General features: G+C 37.5%; 1 protein-coding gene across 2 annotated transcripts in view; it reads left to right on the top strand.

The window, feature by feature from the left end:
* Positions 1 to 12964, top strand: part of Cftr (cystic fibrosis transmembrane conductance regulator) — a 182797-nt gene that overhangs the window by 55555 nt on the left and 114278 nt on the right. For both annotated transcript variants that reach the window (XR_002818877.1, XM_004644850.2), the window contains exons 10-11: positions 5720 to 5902; positions 11167 to 11358. Coding sequence is in view for 1 of the 2 variants with exons in the window: in XM_004644850.2 (XP_004644907.1) it covers positions 5720 to 5902; positions 11167 to 11358 (375 nt within the window). In the remaining variant the exon portion in view is untranslated. The remainder of the gene's footprint in view (positions 1 to 5719; positions 5903 to 11166; positions 11359 to 12964) is intronic.

Here is a 12964-nt window from a genome sequence, read left to right as displayed (position 1 = left end):
AGACTTGGCTCAACTCATATCATTGAGAAGTGTTGAAGCTGGATTTGGAGCTCGAATGTCACAGCCTAGAGCTCATTCATTGATCTACTGGCTACTATTGGGCCTTCAGTCTTAACATCACCTCTTACTCTCCAGATGGCATTTATGCAGCTTGGTGGTGCTTGTTAAACCTCTGCTGTCATGTGAGGAACTTCAATGTCTGAATGACTGATTCTTCTAGTACGTCCCTTAGACCTGGTATTTCCCAGTGACATCAGAAGTGTTATCTCTTTGTCATATCCTGAAATTTGTTAGTGGTAAGATTTAACCTGCCTTGGAAATGTCACACTCTGAAATCTCTTTTTTTTTTGGCCCAGAATTTGCTAATCCTCTAGATTTCCCAGTCTTGTGATCCTACCTTTATTACCTTTCAGTTTCCTGAAGACTTCGGATTCTCTCACTACCTTTTGGATTTCCCCTCTTGTTTATGCTCCTCTTATCCCAAGACCAGTCATTCTTATGCTTCTCCCAATTGCTCTCTCAGTTCCCTTTTCCTTTGCTTTTTCTTTCTTCCTCTGTGCAAAATATTGACTTTATTACCCTTGGAGAAGGAAATAGTATCTGGGAAAATTATACACTCTATTCAGATGCAAGTTTTATATATTTATTGTTTCAATCTCAGTTGGGTCTATACTCTTTCTTATATAACAACTTTCTTTCTTTCTTTCTTTCTTTCTTTCTTTCTTTCTTTCTTTCTTTCTTTCTTTCTTTCTTTCTTTCTTTCTTCTTTATCTATTTGGTGCAGGATCCCACTACACAGCTTGAACTTGTAGTGATCCTCCTGTTTTTAGCCTCCCCAGCACTCAGTGGCCCGCTCAGCATGCCAGGGGTTGGGGACTATCTGGCACGTGGTGCTGGGGATCAAACCCAGTTCCTGAGCTTGCCTAAGCAGGGACTTAGCCTGCTGAGCTGTCTCACTGGCCCTAATTTCATTTATCTTTAATTAGTTGCCTTTAATTTCCCTGAAAGCTGTTCCAGAGTTTTAACCACTTTCCTGAAGACCCCAACCTTTCAGAATCTGCCCACCATGAGTCCTGTCTTCTACAATAAAGAGAAAATAGAGAACATCATTACAAATGAGTGCTTCCAAGGGCCGGCCAGATAACAGTGGACTGAAGTGCCTGCTTAGGCAGATGCAGGGCCCAGGGTTCAATTCCCAGCATGCTATGCTGGCCTGAACCCCAGGGCACACTAAGACCGCACATGAGGCTGGGTGTGGTGGTGCGCACTTGAAATCCCAGTGCTTGGGAGGCTGAAAACAGGAGGATCACCAAGAGTCGGATACGTGTAGCAAGGCACTGTAGACTCTATACTAAATACATAAACAAAGCCAGATGAGTGCTTCCAACTTCTCTTTGACCCTTGTAATTGCCTTTTCATCCTTATTTCCAGTCTAAGAGAAAGATGAATGTCTGCCATTGTCTAAAATATTCTCTTGTTTCTTAAAACAGGAACTGCAATTACTCTCTTTGGAAGCTTCAACGTCTTTTTATGAACTGTTTCTCTGTCATACTGAAGTATTTTCAAATTCAAAAACTTCTTCCCTGACCTGCACCCACTCAACTTCATTCCCCAATCCTTATCACTCATCTTTTCTTTGTTATCCAAAATGTTCTCATTTCTTCACTGTGGACTTCTTTCTGGAGCAATCTGGGTTTTACCATCACTGATGTATTACAACTGCCTTTTTCCTCAAGAATTTATCACTTAACTTAGTGAACTACCCTGAACTATGGCTTCTAATTCTGCCCTACCTGTCACTTCAGTGGTGTGGGACCACTATGTCCCCATGAGCCTCTTCCAGTATTGTGTGCGGACAGTGACTTCACCCAGCTCAGCTGACATCAGTGTGCTGAGTACTCTTACACACAGACCTCTGGCCCTCATTTCTTTCCTGAACTTCATATGTGTTTCTCAATTTCCTGCATGTTTGATATGTACTTGGCATTCCTTACCCTTAACCTTCATAAACTCACTCATAGCTGGATGTTCTCCATCTCCTTTGACGACATCACTGGAGAGGCATCCTTCCTTATCCTGAACCTGAGAGTAGGTAAAATTTTCTATTTATGTATAGGGAAGTTGAGGCTTTAAGGGTTTACATAAATAGAACAAGGTTACTCAACTACCAAGGGTAGAGCTAATATACCAGCCTATGTTTCTTTGATTTCAAGGCCTTTTCCATTCATTCACTGACACTTAGATTTTTTTTTTAAAGAACTGACTCATGCTTCACAATATACAAAATGCTTTCCCATCTATTACCTCATTTCATGCTCTCAGCAACTCAGGGAACTTAAGCTAAAACTATTTCTGATGCTTTGTCTGACTTTACCCATCCAGCTGAGAAGATAACAGGTAGGCTGGGATAAAGATGAAGGGTATCAAAAAAAAAAAAAAGATGAAGAGTATCATAACCATCCCCTCACTACTTCAGGGGCCCCATAACTGTGGAAAATGTTCAGTTCTATTAGAAGTCAAATAAATATAATTAAAATTAATAGTGAAATTCTACTTTTACATATAACACTACATATGCACGGAAAAAGATGAAGCCAAATCAAATCCAAAATGCAAGTGTTGATAACTCATTCCTGCTAACTAGCATTCTCATACATTGCTAGAAGAAAATTTGGGACTATGTTTTGAAAGACTTAGAATTTTATATACCTTTTCCCTGGAAATTCTACTGTGAGAATTTATACTAAACCAAGCACTTAAAAAATGTGCCTCACAATTTATAATGAAGCTTGTGGATCATAGAATTACTGATTAAATTAAAAGAGAACCTATTCAATAGAAAGCTATTTATAGTTGATACTCTGTGATACTGTCTTTTAAATGATATGTGTAAATATATTCATGACATGTCAGAAAACAGGTCACAAACCTTAGATACAATTTTTATGAATATTGTAAAAATGTCTATTGTTTTTACATAGAAGAGTAAAAAATAATGAATTAAAATGTTAAATGTGGCTATACCACAGGTGATTTCTGTTTTCTTTTTTCTGCATTCACATTCTTCAAATTTCCTGAAATAAGTGTCTTCTGTGATCAGAATTATGAATTGTTACTAACAGCAATCTTCTGTTGTGATCAGAATTATGAATTGTTACTAACAGCAAGTTCTTTTCAGTTTAAAAGAGCTGTTTCTATGTGTGGCACCCTTTGTCATTTTGCTATGTGCAACTGAAACAACCAGTCACCATGCTTGGGAATATCCTTTCAGGTCTGAGTCATCATGCGTCCAAATCCATTTTCCTGGAACAATGTAACTGTTTCTTGGTTTTATGAAATCCCGCTCTCATCTTTCACAGCTGGCCTCTGTGCCATCGACTTGGTTGAGGCTGAGGTGGTTGCTCTTTCAAAGCTACTCTTACAGACCTGATGTGATTCTTAACTGCAGCACCTTGCACATTGATTGCAATGTTAATTCTCATGCATGTGTCATTGTCCCATGTGGGATATTTGAAGTGGTTTATAATGTAGACGTGATACTTAATAAGTACCTGTTAGATAAATAAATGAATAAGGGCATAATAAATGCCTTTGAGTCACTTTTTTTTAAATGTATTTGGTATGGGGTCTCACTTCGCAGGTTGGACTCAGTCATGATCCTCCTGTCTCAAATCTCCACTGTGGGGATTATAGGGGTGGGTGTGCCACCATGCCCGGTCTTGTCAGTTGGCTGGTGCACCCGGTGCTGGGCCAGCACAGTATGTGGTACCTGGGATTGAACCGGGGTCCTTACGCTTGCCTAGGCAGGTGCTTAGACCGCTGAGTTGTCTCTGCAGCACTGAGTCACTTTTTAAGGCTTCATCACCCACTCTACACAAGTTTAACTTTTAGTTGTCAGATCCCTGAGGGGAACCGTTAGCCACTCACATCATGAGAACTTGGAGTAGACTTCAAGTTCGTATACACTAAAAGAATTTTGAAAAACCTTTGATGCATTTGAATTTTTTTTTTTGTGGATCCGGGGATTGAACTCAGACCCTTGCGCTTGCCAGGCAAGTGCTTAATCTACTGAGCTATCTCCCTGGCCCCTGCTTTTGAAGGTTGACTTGTTAATATTTCTGTTTATTAATGTTGTCTAGATATATCGAGCGCATTTTTGTCAAAATTTTAGAATGTCCTTGCAGTTGATTTAATTTATGGTAAATAAATGAATTTATGAAGGCATTTGTCACTGTCAAGCCAGTCACCTAAATATGGCTTACTTTTTCTCAGTAGAAGTGTGATTTTAAGATACAGATAATTGGGCTGGGGTTATAGCTCAGTGGAATAAACACCTACCTGGTAGGTGCAAGGTCCTGAGTTAAATCCTTGGTACAAAAAAAAAATACAGATAATCTATCTTAAAAATTGCTAAAATTTAATAATTTAACAAAATGCCTCCTTCAACTCATTTCTGAAATTTAATTCTAAGATAGATGAGACACAGATCACTTTAATTTGGAAATCTGGGTGAAGTAAGACGTTACCTTTTTCAGTAGTCTGACTTGGCTTTTGTGAGACCTTCTTTGAGAAGATCGTTCCCTTCAGGTCCCCTCCTTTGAGTCCCAGTTTTTTCACTCTTGGAAGGTAACCTCCTAAGAGTAGCACCCATTTCCATAGTGAGAGGCAGCTACTCCTGGGTAAAGTGAGAGAAAGACACGTGTGACACGGAGGCGGGTCAGGGAAAGGAGAGGCAGCAGGCACCTTCTAAGGCAGGTTCGTGTTGGAAGGCTTTGGATAGCTCTGGTGCCTGGATGCGACGATCTGGAAGTAGGTTTCCTTATGGCGAGGTGTACCAGCTTCTTCCTGGTCAGTCTTTAGGGCTGCACACTTGGATTTTTTTTTCAAAGTTTTATTGATAAACAGATAGCAATGAGACAGTTTCAAATCAAATCAGAAGTACAGTTTCAACAAATAATACACTGCATATATTCTTCTTAGTGATTAATTGCTGTACAAGATGCGGACGGTTAACAACCTAAGTTTGCAGACCAAAATTAGAGAAAAAGGAGGGCTACAAGGAAAGCCAACATTTTGCACACTTGGATTTAAAGCTACCGCCTGAAGCTTCCAGGGAAGCCATGGAGAGGCAGACACTGTTCAAACGGAGAACCCTCCCCCTGCTCATACGTAAATAAATTCATTGGAAATCACATGCAATCTCATCACATTTATAGTCCCCAGTTATTAAAGACATGCTTTGAGTTCCTCAGAGGAAGGAGGTACCAGGGCAGAAGTCAGACTTAGTCTGTGCTTCCTTTCTGTGACCTATTGGTTTCATAACTTAGGCTGGTTATCCTTTCACACTCAGAGACTACAGATTTGAAAGAAGATTATGAAATCTATTTTATATAGTATGCTGAGGATTAAATAAGAATGTATATGTATGTAGCTTGTAAGAAAAGGGGTGTATATAATTTTAAGTTAAATTTACATTTAAAATTTACCAGTAGGCAAGGATCTGAGAAAGGGCTATTTTGTTTCCATGAATACTGTATTTGTAATTTTTAAATGTTTTGATCACGTGCCCTAGAAATCCTGTGCTGTGTAATTATATACTACAAAGTAATAATATTTGTTTTAAAAATTAATCATGTGCCTTGTGCCTTTCACACTAATTATATATAAAACAAGTACCTATGGAAAATATCTAAAAAAAAGTATCTCTTATTTTTAACAGGGATTTGGGGAATTATTCGAGAAAGCAAAACTGAACAACAGCAACAGAAAGATTTCCAGTGCTGATAACAGCCTCTTCTTCAGTAACTTCTCCCTTCTTGGTAGCCCTGTCTTAAAAGATATCAACTTTAAGATAGAAAAAGGACAGCTGTTGGCTGTGGCTGGATCTACTGGAGCAGGCAAGGTAGTCTCTTATTCCTTATTATTAAGAATTTAATTTTGCACGCATTTATCACTTTTCCCCTGATGAATCTACAATTGAACAAGGTAATCTGAAGTGATTCTTACAGGGGTATTTGAGTGCTTGGGTACAGTGTACTTTGGTCTAAAGCTACTGCCTAAAGCTTCCATGGAGCATGAGAGAGGAGGAGAAAGACAGAAGAAGGCTACGGCCTTTTAGGAAAAATTATAAAATACTCCATTACAAATAGTAGCATTCGTAATTCTTTCTACTTTTTTATTTATTTATATTATTTCTATTGACTTTCTATTTCTTTCTGTTTTTCATAGCATTTAACACAGTATCTTGTATATGGTAGGCTTTTGGTAACTATTGAACAACTAAACCATCCGTTTTAACCAGTCCTTAGCACAACTTTTTATAGCTGGTACAAGAAAATCATCACTGAAATTTGGTCTCAGTGACCAAGTAGTCCCTGTTTTGTCGATGTTAGAAATTTGGAGAATGGATTCAAACTTGCTTCTGATATACTGTGAAAAGCTATTGAATGGGAGAATTTTTTTTTTAGAAAATGATTTATTCACCAGTCATCCTCTCCACACAACTCCAAGAACAACTTATGTGAACTCAAGGATTTTGCAGACATGTCTGACAAGCACTAGTAGTTTAAAAGAAAAACAACTGACTGAGTGAACTTTATTATCAGAAGAGACTTTATAGTGATCTTTAAAGATATGAGTTATCATACAGTTATGATAAATGTGTATGTTTTTAACTACTGAAGAAATGCATTTAAAGGATGCAATGGAATCAAATTAGAAGAAAGTGCTTCCTTATATTGGAATGCACTATGGGGTATTTTGGGGGGTCTATAAAAATAGCTTCTTTTTTTAATGTAACTGGTACAGGGTCTCACTATGCAGCTCAGACTTGTAGTGATCTTCCTGTTTTCAGGCTCCCAGCACGGGGACTGCAGGTGTGCTCCAGCATGCCTGTACTTGAGGCCAGCTCAGTGTACCTGGGGTTGCGGCTGGTGCAGCATGTGGAGCTGGAGATCAAACCCTGGTCCCTGCACTTGCCTAAGCAGGCGCTTAGTCTGCTGAGCTATCTTGCTGGCCCAAAAATAGGTTCTTGATCACATTTGACCGTCATGTTAGCTATGGGACGTTCTAAAAATATTAGGAAAAATTTAGTGATTTTTTGGGGAAACTTTTCAAGATACTTTACAGAATTCTTTTTTTTTTTTTTTTTTTTTCAGAACCAGGGATTGAATTCAGACCCTTGCACTTGACAGGAAAGTGCTTATTCTACTGAGCTGTCTCCCCAATCCCTTTTATAGAATTCTATCCAAGTAATTATGATAAAAAAGGAAGAAGAGGAAGGATGGGAGGAAGACTTGAGAAGGAGGAGGGAAGGAAGAAAGGGAAAAAAGAAGAAAGGAAAGAAGGAAGGAAGGAAGGAAGGAGAATAAGGAAGGAAGGAAAAGTGGGCTTCTGTAAGATAATGTAAGATAGAAATGTAAATGAAAATAGAAAGTAAGACTCCTGAAAGGCAATTATTTATACATATTTAAAGAGAGAAATGTTCGTTGAAGAATTTTTCTTGAGACTTGGCCAAAATACCATCAAAATTATTTAGTAAATGAATGTGGTATCCACCATGCTAGTAATACAATCTGTTCATTTCTCTTTGTAGTTACTTTCCTACTTATGACCCAGGCCTTTAAAATAAACTAGCTGTAATTAGGCTTTAGCTGCTTTTGAAGGATCTTTCTTCTTAGAGTTTTTTTCCTGGTTTGCCATAATATTGCTGGCAGTTTTCACTATTAAAAAATCTGTAATTAAATAAAGAAGTTACAGATGATCTACAAGGTTGTTTGCTTGTGAAAGATTAGTACTTGAGTTTCATAGAATTTTAGAAATTAATTGTTTATGTGTATGAGATCAATTGTATGAAAGATGTGCAACAATAGCTTTGGAATTACCAATTGTGTGTTGAGCAATTAAATTTCACACAGTTCTATTAAAAATTGATGGGCAGATGGGCCAGGGGAGACGGCTCAGTGGATTAAGTGCTTCCCTGGCAAGCGCAAGGGTCTGAGTTCAATCCCTGGTTCTGCAAAAAAAAAAAAAAAAAAATTGATGAGCAGGTAATTACTGGCTGGACCTGCACTTGCATCTGATGGCCACAGCTGGGAAGAAAGTCAGAAGAAAGCTGTGGTCTGTCAGGAAAAACTACACAATGCTGAGTTTTCCAACTGAATTCAGGAGGTTGCCATTTTATAGTATTAGGAATGGAGCTTTTTATCTTCTTCGGAAAAAGGATATAGCAAAAATAAAAGATTGAAAATTAGAAAATATTCACATTTTAAGTTAAATTTCAGCTCAATTTTTAAATTTGTACCAAAAGCCTTGAGAATACCTGTAAGCCTTCTAATTTGCATATCACATTTTAATATATTTATAGAGATTATATGTTTGTGGAATTTTATTTGCAAATAATAGAAATGTGCATGCACATGGAATTTTTCTCTTATTTGAGTATGGAAAATGCTCTAAGGTATATACTTAGAAAAGGAATAAAGCTTGTGGTATTTTTATATGAAAAAAGAGGTGAGGAACAATAAAATATATTGATTCCATGCATATAAAAATATGTCTAGAAAGTTACTAAAACAATGAAGAAGATTGGCTTTCAGAATTATTTTCAACAGCTAAATATTGAGAAAAAACTTCAGAAATGCCTAATAGTAGGGCATTGGCTGAATAAATTTTGGTATAGTGTATTAAGTCAACTAAATGAGTATTAAAGAATTACTTTGAAGAATGTTTATTTCATGTGCTGTTAAATTATGAAAGACAACAGGTTTAGATATTATGACCCATATTTTATATATCCAACATCAGAGACCTTGAGTGTGTATGTGAGACTTTGGATGTATTTTATTGATTGATTGATTGATTGATTGATTGATTGTATTTTAGGGAAGGGTCTACAGGGTGTTCACTGTCTCACTACTAGATCACACAGTGATCCATCTGGTTACAGCCTCCCAAGAGCTGGGATTCCAGGCGTGCGCCACCACGCCCAGTCTCACTTGCTGTCTTAGTGCGCCCCCGGGGTGGGGCCCGCACGCAGGCCTGGGGATGGCACTCTCAGCCCCTGCACCTGCCTGCAGGCGCTTTAATCCGCTGAGCTCTTTGGCTGGCCCAAATAAGTGAGCTAACCGGCAAGTCCCCTGGATGTATTTTACATCTCTTGATTTTCAACATTTCAACAAATTAATATATCTCATTGATAAAAAATAATAAGTTCATGTTCAATTTTATTGCCCTTCTAGATTTCTGGCACAACGTCTTCATTTTTAATCTAAGGATTATCACACATTGTGCTTAGCATGCAGTAGGCACATTTCACAAATTTTAATTAAACATCTTTAGGAAAATGCTTTTTGTTGTGTTCCAATCTGCATTAGGTATCTTGCACTTAGGAATATTCCTTGGGTTGTTTTTTGAAACAATGTTGAGGGAGTCTGTGCCACAGTGCCCTTGAGTAAAATCTGGCATGTGACATCAGACTGGGGTGGGGCTTTCCACCCTTCTGTTTGTCCAGCTGCAACTGAGTAGTTCTGTGGCCTGTGGACAAACCCTGAGACCACATGGTCTCTATCCTGTGTCCTGCCTCACTCTGCCTGGGACTGGCCCTTACGGTGGGTCATCAGATGTGTACAATAACCTATTAGCTCACATTTTGCTTACTTTTTAAGCACAAGGTAAAAGTCTGAAAGGAGTTTCATCAATATTTTGGGAGCTATGAAGATGAATGAAAATATCACTGAATAGGTAGACACAGATAACCTTGTATCGGCTCTGGATTCTGCATCCTTGCTTCAGCTAACCACAGATCAAATTTTAAATGAAGCAGATGTGTCTGTGCTGAGCATGCACAGGCTTTGCCATTGTTCCCTAAGTAAAGCATAGAGCAGCCATTTGCGTAGAATTTATGTTGTACACGGTTTTATGAGTGCAGGGAGGCTGTGTACAGGGTGCAAATGCTACCCTACTTTATGTACGGGACATGAGCGCCTGCAGGTTTTGATGCTTGCGTAAAGAAGGGCTACACCTGCTTCCCCACCAATCCCCCGGGATGTCAAGGGATGCCTATAGTATGATTTTTAAAAGAAAGTCTATATTTTGCTCTAGAGATTATATTTGTAATAACTTTAAGTCTTTCACTATCTTTAGTTCATTTATATGAGCTCTGATAAAATTCTTTTTATTTTGAGCTCTGATAAAATTCAATACTTTTTCTTCTGTTTTCCCCTCAATTTCTCCTTTCATTTTGGTCAATATTATCTTACCATTTATCTTTGTTTTGTCCGGTATGCTTGTATGACCTGATCTGTTAACTTTACATGATAATCCTTTGAACATGCTGCTTTTCTTGGTAAGGCAACCGAAGCTTTCTCCTGTACCCTGCATATCCTCTGTTTTGTATATTTGGTTTTCACTTACACTTTTCTCTTTTCTTTCTTTCTTTTTTTTTTTTTTTTTTTTGTGAAACCAGGGATTGAACTCAGGCCCTTGCACTTGCCAGGCAAGCACTTATTCTACTAAGCTATCTCCCCGCCCCCTACTTTTCTTATTGACAGAGCATATAATACACTGACATTTCATTCTTCAACTCAAATTCTACCATTTATTTTAACTTTAGTTCATATCTTTTATCACTGATAATTTTTTGTATTATCTGTTGCACAAAAGATGGTCTATCATTTCTTGAAAAATAAAAAAGGCCTTTGGGAACTGTGCATGAATATACCTCTTTTTACCTAGTTTCTCATTTGTAAGATGAAAAAATACTGAATGTGTTTTGCAGAATATTATGAAGAGAAAAAAATTAATACAGCCAAGGCACAAGACATTTGACCTACAGAGTGAGCGATCACTCACCAGATAGTAGTTGTATTGTCTGTCCCAAATCTCCTCTAAACCCAAGCCAGCAGTCTGAAGGTAACCCTTCCCTGTGACCTTCTGCAACAGCAACTCTGACTTTGCATTATAACTGTGGCATTTATTCATGCTGAGTCTTTTGTGCATAGCAGAGGATCTGGGATGGGCAGTAATTAAAGCATTTTAAATCACCAAGTTACAGCTTCTTTTAAAATAGGGTAGATACCTTTGTTGAGGATGCTAATCGGAGGCAATGAATCCTGACAGTGGCTTGGTGGAACAATTTAATAACAGTGATTTGATTTTTATTTTCAGACTTCACTTTTAATGATGATTCTGGGGGAACTGGAGCCTTCAGAAGGGAAAATCAAACATAGTGGAAGAATTTCATTCTGCTCTCAGTTCTCCTGGATAATGCCCGGCACCATCAAAGAAAATATCATCTTTGGTGTTTCCTATGATGAGTACAGATACAGGAGTGTTATCAAAGCATGCCAACTGGAAGAGGTGAGCAATTATGTGGAAATTTACAGTTAAGCATATGAAATTTTCAAAGTACCCAATCATATCTATGACTCTCTATTTGGCTTTCACAAAGCTTCCTCTAGGAATAAGCTACTATGGGTGGATTGATTGTAAAAGACATGAACCCCTGCTCTAAAGAGCTTGCAGATAATGCAATTTGGTTTTTAGATGGTGGACTGTTTTAGTCACAATAACTTTTTATGAAATGGTGAACGTTTTGTTCCAGTCAGACAAATGTTTTCAATGAATATTTATATGGCATATATTTTTTTACTCTGAAAATTACATAAGAGGAGTTTAACAAGTTTAATAGCACCATAGTTAAATGGAATGAGCCTTGATCTGCTAGAGGGGAATCAGAGATAAAAGTTGTCTAATCTTAAGAGTATACCTTATCTTTAGCCTTGAACATATAACCGTATACATAACCTCTTGGTAAGTGCAATTCTCTGAGACATGTAAAATAAAGATTATGATGTCGACTCGTTCTATCAAGAGTTAGAGGAATGTGCTCATTATCTGGAAATTATCTACAACATTCTGAGTGAGGCCAGTACTTGACCCTGAAAGTTGTTTCATTGTGAATTTAGTGATAATTAGTATAAATTTTAGAATAGAAAATATATTGTTATAAGACTTGACAGTGCTGTCTAAATACTAGTCTTGATTCCAAATCAGTATCTTTGGTAGATGATGCGTGTTAGTAGTGGACTCCTTTATATCAGATTTTATTAAAATAAATGCAGTGGCATAAAAGGAAGCTTAACATACAATATGTTACAAAAAAAAATAGGAAAAAGAAAAGATAGGGTCATGCCCTGGTAGGAAGGCTTTCCATGTGTTTACTGACTTATTCAGCAGGAATATGTAAGCCCTGTTCTCTTTTGTATACTTGCTGAGAGCCTCCTGAAAAGAGCTCTATTTTAAAAATATTGGTTTTACTTTGAAGAAAGTATCTATCATTCCTCAGAAGCCTTTCTTTCAGTGATATTATTTCATAATCTGGAGGTTGGAAGTTACTGGAGATCACTAGGGAGAACTGGAGATGTAGGACTGGTAGTGTGTGATCTAACTTATTTATCAGAAGAAAAGTATTGGAAGGCTTCTACTAGCCCTTCGTTTTTGTTTTGAATATACATTTTTCCCTGGACACTTTATAAATGATGGATTATACCCACCAAATAAGTCTATAAAATGCTATACTTAACCTATAAAAATGCTATATTTAAACCAAATATAGAGTAGATACATTTCTAGAGTTAAATTCAGAGCTATGGAAAGAACATTCATTAACTTCTGAACACTGTGCTAGGTCCAAGTTGAAAAAAATAGTCCATTTTTTCTACAAGATTCATCGTAGAGCATCCTGTATTAATAATGAAGGATTATATAGTGTATGAATTGTACCTCCTTAAAAACATTGAAAAACGGAAGAGGTGCCAGGGAGATAGCTCAGCAGCATAAGCACCTGCTGGTAACCACAAGGTCCTGAGTTCAAGCCCTGGTACCACAAAAAAAAAAAAAAAAAAGTAAAGAAAATGAAAAATAGAGGAGAAACAACAGCAGCATATTGTTCTCTGATTGCATG

This window comes from Octodon degus, unplaced genomic scaffold (genome assembly GCF_000260255.1).
Source record: "Octodon degus isolate 3935 unplaced genomic scaffold, OctDeg1.0 scaffold00213, whole genome shotgun sequence".
NCBI classification, from domain to species: domain Eukaryota; kingdom Metazoa; phylum Chordata; class Mammalia; order Rodentia; family Octodontidae; genus Octodon; species Octodon degus.
The sequence above is the reverse complement of the archived record's forward strand: the minus strand, read 5'-3'. Positions and strand labels throughout refer to the sequence as shown.